Source organism: Labrus mixtus, chromosome 5 (assembly GCF_963584025.1).
Source record: "Labrus mixtus chromosome 5, fLabMix1.1, whole genome shotgun sequence".
Taxonomy (NCBI): Eukaryota; Metazoa; Chordata; class Actinopteri; order Labriformes; family Labridae; genus Labrus; species Labrus mixtus.
In genome coordinates this window covers 4,146,201-4,163,555 of record NC_083616.1, presented here as the reverse complement: position 1 = coordinate 4,163,555, position 17,355 = coordinate 4,146,201, and the positions used below count along the sequence as shown (strand labels likewise).

At 41.9% G+C, this 17,355-nt stretch overlaps 1 protein-coding gene and 1 long non-coding RNA gene across 5 annotated transcripts in view; both read left to right on the top strand.

The window, feature by feature from the left end:
• The window catches only part of LOC132973773 (uncharacterized), a 390,261-nt gene that overhangs the window by 29,819 nt on the left and 343,087 nt on the right, over window positions 1–17,355 (top strand). The gene's annotated exons all lie outside the window — the stretch shown is intronic.
• The window catches only part of tncb (tenascin Cb), a 98,871-nt gene that overhangs the window by 73,758 nt on the left and 7,758 nt on the right, over window positions 1–17,355 (top strand). For 2 of the 4 annotated variants that reach the window (XM_061037355.1, XM_061037354.1), the window contains exons 11-16: window positions 4,834–5,109; window positions 9,583–9,855; window positions 12,343–12,465; window positions 14,771–14,914; window positions 16,455–16,574; window positions 16,995–17,138. In XM_061037355.1, the coding sequence (XP_060893338.1) occupies window positions 4,834–5,109; window positions 9,583–9,855; window positions 12,343–12,465; window positions 14,771–14,914; window positions 16,455–16,574; window positions 16,995–17,138 (1,080 nt within the window). The remainder of the gene's footprint in view (window positions 1–4,833; window positions 5,110–9,582; window positions 9,856–12,342; window positions 12,466–14,770; window positions 14,915–16,454; window positions 16,575–16,994; window positions 17,139–17,355) is intronic. The other 2 variants (XM_061037356.1, XM_061037357.1) reach the window with 2 other exon arrangements.

Below are 17,355 nucleotides of genomic sequence, written 5' to 3'. Positions count from 1 at the left end.
GATCTTTACAATGTGTCTGAAACAGACGCTCCTCTGAATGCGGCCCACTGTTTCCATGAGGGTTCGAGCTGGTGGCGCAGGCTGCGGGAATAAGAGAAGTACTCATTAACCACAGGTTGAATTTTTTTTTTGTCCTTCAGTACTGCAGCCAAACCGCGGCAATGAATTGAATTCATTGTTAGCTACTCAATGTAAGTCACTCTGTCTCTAACCCCTTCCCCTCCCTCCCCCAAGGCTTATTTATAGCATGTGGGATTTTTTTTTTAGTTTTTCCCCTTCTTCTTTTAAAAAAAAAAAAACAAGAAAAGACAAATGAGGCGATTGTGGCACATTTTTCATGCTACAGTCAGGGTGCCTCCAAGACAAACATTTCACAAGCAAATCTTCTTGTTATGCAATGAGCGCCCATTAAACACGTGGCTACAGGCAAAAATCGATATGGCATGAGGGAGACATTGGTGAGCAGCGGAAAAACTGTCTTTAGTTGCATTTTTTGGACTTCACTCTGCCAAGAAGAACAGAACACAGTCTGTGTGTGTGCGTGTGGGTGGGTGGATGAGTGCAAAAGTGTGCAAACCTGATGTCCACTTGTCTTTGTTTTCATATGCAGCATGTATGACTGAGTGGCTAACAAGACTCAGATAGAGTGAAACTGAAGGTGTGTGTGTTGGGGGGTTGGGTGGGGGGGGGTGGGGGGTATGGACATGTGTGCGCCCTGCACAATGTTCATTCATGTGATAATTGTTGGCGTGAGCCCTGCTCCCCTCTGGTTTTGTGTGATTTGACCACGATGAACTGTGGCTCTGTCAGATAAAAGGCCACATGCTGGGTCTCCTGTTAAAACATTGTCTCCAAGAATCAGTAGCAGCCGTCTAATCCACAGCCGGCACCGGCCAATCTTCACCCTTTATCGTCTCCTGACACGTAGCGCAAACACGGATCACGCTGGTTTTACAGGAGGGACTGAAGGAAAGACGAGGGGTGGAGCAGAGTGAGACAAATTTGAAGTTTGCCCTGCAGATTGTCAAAAAGATTAAAGGTTGTTTTTTTTTCATTTTGTTTGTAAGAATTTAGTACAAAGTCTAAATGACGATAAATATAAAGAACAAAAAAACTAACAAATATGACGTTTGAGAAAAACATGGAAGGACAGCACAGATTAACAAACTTTAACTGATTATCAATAAATTGTCTGGATTACAGTTACGGACTGTGAAGCCTGATTTATACTTCTGCCTTGAATCTACGCTATAGGGCAATACTTCGCCTGAAAACGCTAGTTGGCAGTGCGATTTCTATGCTAGTTATATCGCCAGTTCCTGGTTTTGCCACATTCTCTGCTTGATTATGTACATGCAACCATGGTAACTGAAACTGAGCATATACAGATGGAGTTGGAGATGATAGGTAGTATTTTAACATTTCTCCTGTTGCAGAATTTTGAGAATGTTAGAAATGTTGTAAATGCAGAAAATACTAAATGGTAAATGGACTTGAGCTTGTATAGAGCTTTTCTAGTCTTCTGACTACTCTGAGCGCTTTTTACACCGGAGGTCACACCTACACATTCACAATGGAGGTTGCTAACTAATCCCATTGGTACACATTCATACGCTGCCACCGAAGCAGCAGGAGCAACTTGGGGTTCAGTGTCTCTCTCAAGGACACATTGGACATGTGGCTGCAGGAGCTGGGGTTTGAGACCCCGACCTTCAGATTGAGAGATGACCAACTCTACCAATTGAGCCACAGCCACCACGACTACCCAGCTGACAAATCATAAATGCTTTCGGTCTGCGCCATTGGTGTACTTCAGGCTATGTATGTAGGCTTCTGCTACAGGGCTACACGAATGATTCAACTCAGAAGTATAAATCCGTTTTAAGATTCAAGGAACAACAGTAATTTGGATTTGATACCATCAGTCGTTATCTCGACATTCAGTGCCCATTTGAGTGCAAGCTATAAAGTTTACATTTTCAATGACACTTACATGTACATGTTGTGTTTCATCACCAGCCTCTGACAACACAACAAGTTTTTGAACGTCTTACTTTATACGCTGATCTTGCATGAGCAGCCGACTTTTCTGGAGCGAAAACCAAAAGCATGTTGGAAGCCTGATATTTGTCCTGCATGCGCTGACATGATCCGGGCAGCATTAGACAAAAGCACAGATGTTGCCTGGGTGAGAGGCTTGATTCTCATCCTGATGAATGCCCCGCTGTAGTTTGATATGAAGGAGTGTGTATCAAATGGCAGATATCAGAATGAGACACTGATATCTCAGGAGACCATTTGATTAGTCCCAACACACATCTTCCCCTGCATGTGACACCAGAACTGAAGACTTCCTGAAAGGATTGGTTGACTGTCTACACCTGTTGGTATCCAGCCATAGCTGCCGACTTAACTTTCCCGTTAACTCTGTGTTTCCCATAAAACTAGCTGCTGTCAGAAATGGTACTTTAAAGTCCCCGTAAAATGATTACTGAGGCATTTTTCTGGTAAGACAGACTGCAGTTCAAATTTCAGATGTTAATTTCAGAGGTATATATGGCATATAGTATTCAGTTCCTTTGTACTGACTCTCAAGTTTGCTGAACCTCTGCAAAAACAACGAAAAGTCAGCACCATTACATGCCTCTGAAAATAAACGTTATCTTGTGTAATTTGCTCACACTGACCATTAAGGCCTTTGCACACTGACTCAGTGAAAAAAAGAAAAAATCAACAGCGTCAGTCCACATGTTTTTCCTGTTGATAAGAAGATCACTTCCAGGTGTATTTCAGGATGTTAGTGGTCCAGTTTCATACGCTGCTCTCTATATTAGTTCCACACAATAAAATGAAGAACACCTATTTCCGTGAAGTAATTGATCCTGAACAGCAGCTGACAGTATGGACTGTACAGTCACACACACACACACACACACACACACACACACACACACACACACACACACACACACACACACAGGAATGGAAAAAAGGCAGAAAATCGAAAAATATATAATGACGGACTAAAGAGTCAGTATGCAAACATTTCACATGTGTCAATTTTGCACATTAAAAACCAGACTCGGTGTGCAATGGTCTTTAGAGTTGGTGACGGCTAAACTAGAATGAAAATATGTTTAAATCAAATATTAAAGTGACTGTACTTTATATTAGTAAGGAAAGTATGACCTCACTTTTGACTAGCTGAAAATAGGTTGTTATAGCTGTAAGCAAAAATGTTTTTAATGAATAATCATTTCAAATTTGAAATTTTCACCCAAATAGTATCTTAGAATACCCCCCAAACAAGTAAGAGGAGACGCCAAGGTATTTTTTAAGTCTGAAGGGAAATAACCCTCTGAAGGAATGCATGTCCTTTCTTTCTTTTATTTTGTTTGAGATGTCATTTTTGGGGATTTTTATGCCTTTATTAAAGAGACAGGACAGTGGATAGAGTCAGAAATCAGGGCGAGAGAGTTAGCGGGGAATGCAGGAAAGAATCCAGAGATCGGATTCCACTCATGGCTGTCCAATTCGACCACCTCTGTCCATGGGGTGCATAAACTAACCACTAGACCACCAGCGCCCCATATTTGTCCTTTCTAAAGCGAACCACCTTCTATCTTATCAACAACAACAGTCACCAGACAGCTGAGGTAACTAGAGACACACACATATCAGATAATGCCGTGTGAAATACACACATTAGTTTCTTTAGTTTTAACACCACAGTGTCTTTTATCCGCCCGCTTATAGTTTAAATCGCTGAAGAATACGGTATGCATATACCATTTACAATTTATCAACCATTTAACAAGTTTTTCAACAGCTGGGCTTGGAGTCAAGTGTTGCAAGAACTTTTGATTTCAGGAGACAACATTTTACATACAATGCTGACTCAAATCCTCACCATACAGGACCAGAAACTCTTCACACACCCCACACAGCAAATGCCTTTCACTCGCTTCACAAGTGATGATCAGCCGATTCCAGCAAAGCCCCCTCCCCACTGCATTACATTCCCATTGTCTACCATCCCATTTGTGCTCCTCTCTGCCACACAGTGAAAAGAGGATAATGGAAGCCTTGATGTTTACCTGCGCCGTCTATCTCCGTCTCTTTCTAATCTGCACTCTGAATGCTTGCACACTCAATGGATTCCAATTACAGGCTGCTGCACGTGGCTCTCCATATAGGTTTGAAGTGGACGGCGTACTTCTGCATTCTGGCAGGGCTACGCTGTGCCTTCAAATGTTAATGGCTCATTCACAGCCATTAATGTGCACGAGCTGCATCAGCATGTCTGCCTGCTGCTTCTACCTTTAAGTCTTCCCACTTATATGGAAATACAGAGGAGATGGCTATAGGCAGCCGTTAATAATGAGGCTGTTTTCTCCCTCTGGCCTTTTGTAGTGGAAATAAGGGAATATTTCCACTCCAGACAAAGTGGAGGCCTTTCTTCTTTTCCCCCTCATGACAGCAAAATTAAATGTTTGAAATACAAATGAGAGATCATCAATGTCACCGAGGACTTATCCTGTTGAACAGACGCTCCATCTTGTGTATCCTATATGTTTCACATTCTGTCGCAAGTATGGTTTAAAACAACCCAACAAAATTGATTTCATCTGTGAATGTTTGTTTGTCAAGGTTGGACTGATACCTGATGCTGGTTGTCGTCTATTCTCTCTGCCGTCAACTCACAGCTGAGTTTCAGTTCAGAAAAGTATTCCAGGATCGGTTCGAGAAACGTTATCAGTCCAACCTTTAGTCCTCATTCTGTATGTCGTTCCAGTCCTGTAACTCCATGTTGATGTGTTTGTCGTCACCCAGAGGAGGAGAAGCCTGTGGTGACCAATGTCACCGTCAGCGATGTGTCGTGGGACAGCTTCCTCCTGTCCTGGTCTGCAGAGGATGGGGCTTTCCAAGCCTTTATGATCGAGGTTACCGACGCAGAGACGGGCGCCGAGTGGCAAAACCACACGGTGCCCGCCGATGCTCGCAGCCTCGCCGTCTCTGGCCTCACCCCCACCACCTGGTACAGGGCCAATCTGTACGGGCAGTTCAGGGGGGCCCTCTTAGACCCTGTGTTCGCAGACACCATCACAGGTATCCACGCCGTCAACGCTTGAGCCTCACTCTTTCCTTTGTTCCTTCTTCTTCTGCTGAACAAAGTGAGATAACCAATGTTTTCCATTTTCCACCTTTCCAAATGGTGTTAGTCTCTTTTTCTTGAGCACTGTCCAGGTGCAACTCTGTCACATGGCAGTTTGTACAAATACTTCCAATGGTATTCAGAATATTTCCCATTTGATCGTGACAAACCTAATCTTAACAAACACAAACCAGACAAAGTATTTTGTTTGGGCTAAGTTACCATGACAGCAGCTTTTGGATCATTTCATGCATGAGCAGTGGTATCGTAGGTGAACATGAAGGAATAAGGAAGGATGCCTCTACATTGTACTGATTTAAAAGAATAAAATTAAAAGAAAACAACCAACAGAATATCTTCGGGGCTGCTGACCTGGTAATCTATGCCATCACCCCCAAAAACTGTGATCAATGAAAGGAAAATCAATTTGCAGGCAGATAATGGTAAAAGTTGATTTGCGTTTGATTTAAATTCATGCCCACGTCAAAGACGCACAAATATGCCCATGTTCAAGATTCTCCATTTTAAACCTGAATCACATTTTAACCATTTCAAAGACTGCCATGAGACGGGGTTGTTACAGTAACATTGCCTCTGATAGGTGTTGTAAAAACACTTGTTCTTCTGCAAAGTTGCACTTGTCTGTTTTAGTAAGTTGTTCTGCCGGTTCCATTGACTTCAACTGAAGTTCAATTACTTACAAGAATAATGATGAGGGGATGGGGGGGAAATGACATTTGGACTGTAGTCTTGCATTCTTAATGCTTAGAGATATTTGCTTGTCTTGCTCTGCTCATCTCGATTGACAAGGAAAATCTCAGCTCAGATTTTCTGGGTATAAACTACTTGCAGCAAGGTTGGAAAAACATTAGTAAAAGTATATAGTATAAGGACCATAGACTGATTATACATGGATGAAGTTTTCATTACATCATCGATTGGTTTCTAAATTGGACTGTTGATGTTAACTGATTGCGGTCGCCATATTGGAAATGTTGTCTCTAACTAACTTCCGATCAACCTTGTGACAGACAAATAGTGGGAGTTGAGGAGGACCTTAAACAGTTACAGTGCGCCCATCAATCAGTTAAGCCACGCCCCCAATTATGAAAAACTTGTCTCCTTCATAAAATCAAAACAAATGGTCCCCCCCGTAACTCCGGGGTCTTCTGTAGCAGCCTCATGGCCACTTGAGGAACTGCAGTTTTCTGCACTTCACCATTGGTTTCATTTTTCAACCCCTGACGTCGCCACTTGATAAGGATACCTACTTTTCAGCCCTTATGATTCAAGAGTTATTTTTTAAAGGTTCAATCATTTAGACAGTTACATACAATCTTAATCCTCCAATGACAGCCCCCTGCTGGAGATAGTGAAATGGACCAACACTCATCACAGCTGATACACAAACCCATTTTATTTATTATAGTCCTTTTGCGGATCCGCATTAGATCCGGCTTTAAGCTGTTAGTCCTTCTGTTGGTACGAGTCCAGCCTGAAGGAACACCTGGTTTATTGTGTGAACAAGCAGAAACACATAAAACAAGTCAGTGTACTCTTTAACTGCGGCACAACAGGTGTGAGGGTTTCCCACCCTCTCCACCTACGCTAGTCATTATCAGTGATTAGCATACTGTCAATTATAGTACGTGCCTAATAAGAGGCTGTAAACAGGGAAACTACTATCTTCTAATGATGCCTCTGAGCACCCTTAGTATTAGCAAAACTATTTACCTTTTAAGGGACTGATATCCTCACTGTGACCTCATGAAACTGTTTTGACTAGAGCAGAAGGTCAAAAATAAACAGTTTCTGGTGAGCTGACAAATTCTTTTATGTGAGCAACTTTTCCAGAATTATCATTCAGCATTTCACTGACGAGGATCAGTCAAGTGGAAGAAAGATGGGAGGACTGACAGAGGACAAAAAAAATCCCTGAGGCGCTTTTGTCACTTTGTGTGAGGCCTCTCTTCTGTATGCATCCCCACTTCCCCCGAGCCTGGACCGCTCTTCATTCTCATGCTGCCATTGCCCCTGGGCTCTGGTGCTAGGGTGCCAGGGGCTTCTGGGGCCACGCAGAAAATGGCATGAGCTCAACACGGCCCATTGTCTGCATGCTAATGACTGGAGAAACCGTCTTAACATATTTCATTAGCATCAGTTAATAAATAAAACATTCCAACTTGTGAATACAAGCACTGACTCATTTCATTATGTTATGCACGGTGGTCGTCGTCGTCCCTCTGCCGGGGAGAGGTAGGAAAGATAAAGTCCTCCACTCAAAGGGGAGCAAGGAAACTTTGATGAACAGAGAGTGAGTTAAATACATCGACTGACTGATGGAATCACAAAGAAATGGAGACAGCGCATGGAACAAGCTCAACTCAGCTGTGATTCATGTGACCACAAGCTGCTCTCGTAAAGTTATCAGGCAAGACTGGAACCAGCTCTGCTTGCAGACCCCGTTTTCAGCAGGTTAGCTGGCGCCGTCGCTTACCTCCTCCAGTAACAGGCTTGCTTTTGTGAGTGGGGATTGTGTTCCCTCAGGCCCTGGGGGGTGTGGAGGGACATGGGATAGAGGGGTAGACGTGGTGGTGGCGGTGGAGGGGGGGTGAAATCAGTAGCAAGCTAGCACATGTTAGCTGATGGATGTGGCCCTCCCTCTCTTCCACTGACCAGCTAAAGCTGCCCGGCGGCTAATGAAGAGTGACAGCTCCCTCGGATTTGTCTGCTTTGCTTTCTCGTTTCCACCGCTTCTTCTCAAAACAAATGCCTCATGCGTTTTTTTTTCCTCACAATATAAAAGGGGGTTTCAGGCTAGTTCAAGGACCCCTGAGACCCTCACATTTGGTGTAGTGTTTTAATGAGCAGTGGCGCTGGGCTTTATTGAGGCTTTCCTGAGCCCACTTATATCTGCTTCTATCCAAGGCTGCTTTAAAGGTCTGTCCGGTCCATGCATCCATCTGTGTTACCGGAAGCTTCACCAGCTAATTAGCTTCAGCAGACTCATCCTCTGGAGAAACAGAGCTTTTTTTTCTCCAGCAGCTGTAGTCTCATGCTGTCTCTCAGCCTCTCTTCCTATCACCGCCATTATTTGCCGCTGCTAATGACTGCTTAACTACCAGCTTCTCCAGCACCACATGCACACATTCTCATCTGTATGCAACTAGTTATGTGACTGCGCTTACTTTGAGAAACTATTCCGACAAGCAGCTGTTGTTTGACACAAACCCTTTACTTTGAAATCCATGAATTACCCAACTGTGTAGAGTAATTCAATTAATTTGAATGAATGTGATGTTGTTTTTTAAATTAAAATATCCTAACTGCAATCTCCAAACTTTATTGGCATGAAAATTGGTGCTTTACAAGCAGAAAAAGCTTCCTAGCATGACTAAGCAGACCTCTATAAACCTGATTTCTGGTTATGTAGTAACAGGGGCGTGTCCAGACTTTTTTGAATGGGGTGGCCCTCTGACTTATGCAGGGGTGGCCTGATCAATTATTTACCCTTTCTAACTCTACCAATCATATCCATCCTGTAACAGAAGAAAATGGGAAAATATGTACTGTATGTATATGTTCTTAGCTCAATTCTTCAAGACTCAAAAACAAGATGCATGTTAAAAGTCGGAATGTAAAGTACTTTCATACAAACTTTTGGTCACTGTCTAAATTGCAAAAATACATTTATTGGCAATGTTTTGGTGGTGAAACATTGGCAGTTAGTTCTTTGCAGGTAGGAAGGTGTGCATTACTTTTCTACGTACCTGTCTTAAGAAATAAATGTGAAGTCCTTGTTTACAATTTAAAGTACTAATAAAAGGAAATATGCCACATTGATATGTAAAGAAAACTACAAACTAAAACCTGTTGCAAAACAAGCCAGATTAGTCAGTTTTAACACAAGTCCAGTCATTTGACAGGGTAACAAAGCCAATCACAGTTTAGGATTTTTGGGGTGGCCAATAAGATTGGGGCCCTTGCCACCTCTGGATACCCCACTGGACACACCCCTGTGTCGTAAGCTAGGAAGAAGTACCCCACCTGGAGCTGAAGACATCCAGTTGCTCTTAAACACTGTGATTTAAACAGATAATATAGATTTTATATTTTATCCTTTCCCCCATTACAACAGTTGCTGATTTTTTATTATTAATAAGCATATATTTCTTTCGCTTAGCAACCTTCTCCTTGTTGCCTGCTGTTCAGTTCTTCCTTTTGTGATTTTTATCAGAATGCATTTAAAGTTTTCTCTTTCTGTCCTGCAAATTATTTAACTGTTGACTGTTGCTTGTATTAAAAAAAAGAAAAAAGAATGCTTGCATTTGCACATTGACTGATGCACTCTCTTCAGATTTAGTGGTCCTCAGATGTCAAAGCACTTTGACTCAGAGAGGAACAACTGACTTTTTCCTGTTGCTCAGAGGCTGAACCAGTGGTGCAGGCTCTCCTAGTCTCCGACATCACCCCAGAGAGCTTTAGGCTGTCCTGGACGGCTGAAGAGGACTCCTTTGACACTTTTGTCGTAATGGTCAGCGAGGCTGAGGACCCTGGCCAACCAAGAGAGCTGGTGCTGAGTGGGGATGAGCGAAGCACGGCCGTCCTAGAACTCACCGAGGACACAGAGTACAAAGTGGAAGTCTTTGGGCTCATTGTGGGGAGACGCTCCATGTCTGTAAGGGAGCAGGTCAGAACAGGTACACGCAGAGCGTATGGAAACAAGAAATATGAGCTGAAATCTGAGCTGCTCTGGTCTTATCTACATGGTCAATGTGGAATGTGGATGTCTTTTATGGTAACAGCATGGGACAAGGTGATTAATACCTGTGATCTAACATTTGTCCTTTGTATCACAGATGTTTTGTTCACTAACCTGGTAACAAAAGCGTGGTGGTATTCGTCCAAGCCGCCGAATGCTGCAAATTGCCAAAAAGTACATCTGTATTAATGTTGAGTATTTGTCAGTGATGTCCAACTCTGGTGTCATTGTTTGCCTTTGTCATGTGTTGGGTGTTCAGTGTTTAAAACCTGTGTGTCGGGCTCCTGAGTGGTTCCAGCAGAAAGCAGCAGAAGGTTTTTCAGAGACCAGGGTTCCAACACTAACATGGACCACTCTGGGTTCAGACAGACCACGCTCTGCTGATCTCGGGGCACCAGACTGCTGCTCGATCAGAATTTGGCTGATATATGGTTTCACTGATATCAAACTTCTTTGGAAAAATTTGTCGAAGCCATTATTTTTCCTCCCATGATGGTCTAAATGTCTTTTTGGATGAATCCTGGGTTTGAAAAAGGTCCAAAATAGATGTTAAAGCCCCTGTTATGTAGGTCTGACAGTATGTACTTTAGACTAAACCCCAAAGGATTCAAATTTAAAACTGAAAAACTGTTTTCAAGTTTCTGACTTGGGTCCGGTAGAGCTTTGATTTATATCACAGAAATAACACAATTAGAGTTCAACAAAGTGGGAAAAGTCACTCGGGAGCTATTGTGGTGTTTACACAAGCATTACAGTCGTCTGCAGGCCAAGCGTTAACAGTCCCTGGTGTTGGCTTTTAATTGTGGTCATCTATTTTTTGGCATCAGGGGGATTTAAGCTCTGGTAGGCCATAATTTAGCCCTATTGCTTACATCATTAAGGGAAAATAGGGGCATCGTAGCTTTTATCTATGATATAGATGGCAAAGCATTTCATAACTTTTGCAACCATTCAGTGATTAGTGAGTGAAAATGATAACTTCAGATGTCAGGGTTTCTGCTTGCACCTATAATTCATACTTGAGTAAGAGAGCCACGTTAGGCTAATTGGCATGTACCATTGCTGTATGCAGAACATTTGTTGAGAAAAGGTCTAAGCAGCAAACGGAAACATTTTAGTCTGATCTACAGATTGCAGGTGTTTAATGAGACTCCTAACTTTGTTATAATTTTTTGGTAACACTATAAATTAAGGTCACAATATTTAACATAAACTAGTTGCTTATTAGCATGCTAATTAGTAGCATACTGGCTTTCTTGCCGTGTTGTGCAAATTACTTAAAAGTAGTAACTAGTTACAGTTACTATCAAAAAGGAATTGAGTTACTAATGGAGTTACTGCTTTATAAAAGTAACTAGTTACTTGAGAAAGTAACTTGAGTGTTACTTTTTTTGCTTCAATCCTGATATTAATGTTCACAGTATTTAGCTGTGGCAGAATTGAGCTGTGACATCTCGCACATTTCAGACAACAATGTAGTAATTCTCCATATGTAGGTATTGTTTTTTAAGATCATTATTCATGTTCAACAACTTCCTTACTTACTATCAATCAAGAGGGCAAACTCTTGTCCGATCAGCTATAGACAATGGTCATGTAGAAAGTGCTAATGAGCGCTTAAAAATGACTAATAAGCAGCCAGTATTCTACTATTTAGCATGCATGTGACCTTAATTTAAAGTGTTACCCTTTTTTTAGTTTTGAGAATCATTTCAGGGTTTTAACATCTTCACTAAATTGGCCTGAGACCAAACAATCAGAAGAGCTTTGAAAACTCATATCAGTCAACCCCCCACTCAGGACGGTTACTCTGCTCCTTTCTTTGTGTGGTCTCCTTCCGGTCGTCCTCCCAAATGTTGTCCTTTTTGACTGCCTGGCCCCATGTGTCAGAGTCGCTCTTTGTAGATTGTGTGTGTGTGTGTGTGTGTGTGTGTGTGGGTTGGGGGGGGGGTGGTTGTCTGTGTGACATAGAACGGGTGTCTATGGCTGTGCCCCCTGTCCTCCCTGGGGGCAAAGGCTTTACTCTTGGGTTGCGTGGCGCATGTTTCACTTTTGTGTTGCCATGAAATGGGGGCAAGTTAATCTCCTCAGGTCTGTCACGCAAGATACTGTGGCTCGCTGTTAGCCAGGGAAGGGTCTCTCTCTCTCTGTGAGCCCGGGCCACCCCTGGCCCCCTTTGTCTGTCTACCTCTCTCTTTTACTCTCTCTCTCTTCTGCTCTGTCCTAAAACCAGTGCCTTTCAGTGGTGGAGCTCTCCTGTTTGTAATAACAGAATATGTGTGTCTTTTGTTGTCTGCTGCTTCTGTCTAAAGTGGAAAAAGATCACTACTATAGTCCTCACCAGTCTAGGATGATTAGACATGTCAACTAAAACGTCTCTGTGTGTCTTTGTCCATGTTTGCTGTCTCCCTCTTGTTTGTGCCAGACCTGGGTCCACCCAAAGCCATCCGCTTCTCTGATGTCACCGACACATCTGCCACCGTGCACTGGGTGGTGCCAAGAGCTCGGGTGGACAGCTACAGGGTCACGTTTGTGCCCGCTCATGGAGGTCAGTGTCCTCAAGTGGAAACAGCTCTGCAGCCACTTCTTGTTCCACAGTCACATAACACTATAAAGTTATCCTAAAGTGGAACTGAACTAGAGAAACACTAAAGACTAGTGTTATGGCCAAGACCACACTCACAAAGACCACTGAAAAATCATCTTGTGTTCAGGGGGCGTGTCACTCGCTTAGACCGTAACACTGGGAAGGTTGCAGCCGTAACCGGGGGATAAAAATCAAACTAGAAATGAATTGAAGTTATTTGTTCTTTTAAAAAGGGGCGTTTTCCTTCTAATCACAGTAATGATGAGAAGAATAGACTTTCAGTGGTGGTCTTGACCGGTCTTGATTTAAAATTTGAATTCCCCCCAGTCTGAGACAAGACTGAGTAAAAATGCTTTCGAGTCCGAGACGAGACCTTCAAAAAGTGGACTCGAGACCAAGACCGATTTCGAGTACTACAACATAACTGGAGACAGAATTATTAAGACAGAAAAAGCTTCTGAGCTTTTTTATCATCGATTATATTCTTCAAAAAGAAAAGAGGGACTCTACTAATTTATGATTACATTTCTACCAATAAGCTGATGAGATATTGAACATAAACTTATTCCATGTTAATAATGAAGTCATGACAGAATAGACACTCCAGCTGCTTGATCAACTCTTACATACCCCTTACTCTAATGCTCATTCTTTTGCAGGGTTGAGTGATACTGCCCCCTAGTGGCACGTTATGGGTACTACTACCTTTTGAGGGACTGAAAGATCAGGACAAATACAAAATAATCAGAAAGTCAGTAGACACAAAACAAGTGTGATATAATAATTCTTTTGATTCTGGTTTAATGAAAATAAAGGTTATACTACAATGAAATAATACGGTCGTCCTCACCAAGAAATGTCAATGTCACGGTCATAATTCACAGAAGTCACTGAAAAATGTGAACCTTCAAATCCAGACAGGATATCATTCAGGTGAAAAATATTGCACCGTGGAAACATTTCAAACCCACAAAAATGCACAATCAAAATCATTTGTAGGTACACGTTTTTCTGTGACTTCTGTGATTTATCTGTGGTTGGTCATGTGACTTTGTCTAAGTGCATTTAAGAAGGCGCTGTACAATGTGACCCTCGTCTGATGAAGTCAGACCCCCTGATAAAATACATTTTCGAAATATTGGAGCCCTGCAGGGAGCGAGCCATCTTTCTCTTTGAAATGAAACAAAGTTTTAACAGTTTTATAATTTCACAGTTTTAAGTCAACTCTACCTCACCAATAAGTGATTAACTTTTAGATAAGTTGCTTGGCAACAGATTAAGGCACGACAGAAACATGTGTGACAAAACAGATAAACAGGGGCTTGAAATAGTTTTCAGCATTAACACACTCTTTAGACTTCACTTTTCTGAACTCTTTATTGTTTCAAAAAGTATCTAAACATTTATAATACAAAGCTTATATGTGTGTAAAAGAACAACCACAACCAAGAGAACAGAGTACAGAGACACTAAATACAACAAGAAAACACCACAAGACACACCCACATCAGCAAGTGACAAAACACACTTGACATACAACTTATCTTAACAATACAATCATAGTCAGTTCCAGTGTTTTTAACCAGGCAGAGCAAAGTTCAGTCCAGAGGGATCAAACATTTCCAAAACTGGTTGCCATATTTTAACAAGTCCATTGTAGTTGTCCTGACGGGTATACAGTGTGTTAGCTTTTCCAGAGGGAGTGTTCTCAGAAGCTCCTTGTACCAATCGACCAATGTTGGGACGTCCTTAGAAATCCAGGAATATTCCCATCACTTTGCCATTATGGTTGTCCTTACACTGTCCACTTTTGCTGCTAGCATACATTGAAGAGGTGTTAGCTTGAAGCCATATCCAACCAAGGTGACCATCTCATCTTGTATTTTTACACATTTCCAAAGCACACGTGTATGAGTACCAGTTTCTGAATTATGTTTCATACATTTAGGAGATCCCCAAACCAAGCCTGCCCTCTTAGGAACGGTGTACAATGGAGCAATGAATTATGCTTCCCTGTCAGCACAATAGACATTTTGTAAGTGACGTGTGTATGCAGCTTATAATTACATTAGTCAAATTTTTTTAACATGTTAAGGAAACACACACAAAACCCCTTAAAGCAGCTTCAGTTGTGCCTCAACTCTTCATGAGCAAATGGCCCTCTGTGAGTTAAATAAAAAAGTCAGGTCCAGAATACAATTTAGCGTAACAAGTGCTGCAGTCTAACTTTATTCACCTAAATTAAAGCTTTGTTTTTTACTTTCAGGTACTGCAAAGACCCTGACAGTGGATGGGTCTGAGTCTCACACTGTGCTGCCCAACCTGACCCCCGGGGTCACCTATGAGGTCACCGTGGTTGCTCTCAAGGGTCAGAGGGAGAGTGAGCCTGGATCAGACAGCGTCACCACAGGTATGTGACACCAACACAACCGTTACTGAATGTCTCTTTGTGTGTTTGTAATCATGATTAAGCTACATTTAAATAAAACTATTCTACCTAGAATTAACAGATTGTTGATAGTTTGCTTGTTGGCCAGTATTAAAATGTACCATCACAACTATCATTGTAATAACTTCAGCACTGACGGGTAGAAAAAATTAATGGAAATTATAACTCAAGGGTAACATTAGATCAGGCCGGTCAGTGTAAGCAAAACAGTCCAGATCACAAAAAACCTTTTGAGACACGTGGAAAACTATGCTATTGAAAAAAATGACGTCAACACAGTAAAGTGCTAGAAAGAAAGTACAGTTCCTCGAGTGTCCACATGAGCTCCAAAAGCTCTGAAAGTCACATACACACCCATGTTAAAGGAGGAATGTGGGACTTTTTGATCCAGTAGATGTCGCCCCTTGAAAACCAGCATGAAACCAAAACAAACTGCTGTATGGAGACACCTCCACTATTCTGAAGCCTCCGCTCTCCTCCAGAGACACAACTCCAACCCCTCGCTACTCGCATTCACACAAAGGAGTTATGAATTAGAACGCACCATGATTAGCACAAAGTTGTCCTTTGTTCGAGTTTCAGATGTCTGTGGTCTGCATTGTTGTGTTAGCAGGTTAATGCTAACACACTTTGGTTAGCTCGTAGAATGACCAAGATCTAAAGACACTTACGTGACATCCAAATAAGCAATGTTCTTCTTCTTTTCTCTAGTTCTTGACTAAAACAGCTTTTATACGCTAGGTCGTCCCGTCCATGTAAACATGATGTAAACACATCTCCAACAACAGTACAGCTGGCGAGACTCATTGTAGACAGTCATGACTCAGAGACATTTACAGAGGATATACTTGATTTCTGCTGTATTCATGTGTCAAGTGTTGCACATTCTTCCTTTAAAATATTTTTTTTTACAACAGACGTAAACATGTGGCTGGTTAAAGAAAAATGGTGTTAATTATTTTTTTTGTAATATTACATCGGTTTTGAAGACTGTTCAAATGTTAGGTTGAGATAGCATTTCCAGTATGGTGACTGACATCATCTGGCTTCATAACGCCTCTTCAGAAGCAAAAGGGTAACGTCAATGAGACTTCATCCATGTTTTATACATAGTCGATGGTCTCTAATCTCTAATTCATGCAGCACAGAGAGGATCTTATTGCATTCGCTGGTTCTTAAACTCACAACCTTTGCCAACAGCAGCACCTCGTGATCATGCAGAGGAGCCCGCAATAATGGGAAAGTCAGAGGAGTTTTCAAACTGAGACTAAAGCATCACCAGGGATGTGATATCAGCTGCCCTACATGAAAAGGCAGTTTAGTGTGAAATATTCAGAAATCACAAAGATATTCAGAGAATTTATGTACTTCCTCCAGACAACAGATTTTTCAATTTTCCATTAATTCTGTGTGTGTGTGTGTGTGTGTGTGTGTGTGTGTGTGTGTGTGTGTGTGTGTCTGTGTGTGTGTGTGTGTGTGTGTGTGTGTGTGTGTGTTACAGCTCTTGATAAGCCCCGTGGTCTGACTGCAGTCAACATCACAGACACAGTAGCTCTGCTGCTCTGGCAGCCTGCCATCGCCACTGTGGACGGATACGTCATCACGTACAGTGCAGACTCAGGTATCTGATGCATACTCGTGCATGTGCACAACATAGTGTCTAACACAAACGTACCACATAGATACATTCATAAATGCATGATGTACATAGAAAAAAAAACATTTTATTAAAAAACATTTTTTTTCCTGGTTAAAGTTTGAATCAGGATTCAGAAGCTAACAAACTCTGTTGATAATAACATTTTTAATTCTGGCTTTGACTATTGAAAAATGTTTAATTTGAAGTTCTCCAAAGAAGTCTGAAATCTTGATCCTAACTTAGTTGCACAACATGAAACATATTCAGTTTGAAATCAGAGCCATGTCCCTCTGAAATATCAATCCATAACTTTGCATTTTCTTCTCCTATCACTCTTTTTTTTATCCCGCTTGCTAATCATCGATGTGTTAACTTAAGCTCTGCCTGTTTATGTCGTTCCAGTGGCTCCAGTGATGGAGCGTGTCTCAGGAAACGTGGTGGAGTTCGAAATGAGCTCTCTGACCCCGGCAACTCTCTACACCGTTAAGGTCTATGCTGTGAGGGACTTGGCCAAGAGTGCAGCCACTACAACTGTGTTTACCACTGGTGAGGACTTCCACCCTAACGTTTTACTGTTACTCTTTTTGTACTTTAGTGATTCAACATGAGTCCAAGATGGCTGTCTGTAGGCTGGAGACAAGCAGAAGGTCCTCATTATTCACTCACTCAAATAGGACACGTGATTGTGGACATAATCTGAATTTTTCACCCAATTATAGTTCTTTAAGTGGGCCGTCCAGCAGAGGATAAACAGCCTCTGTAA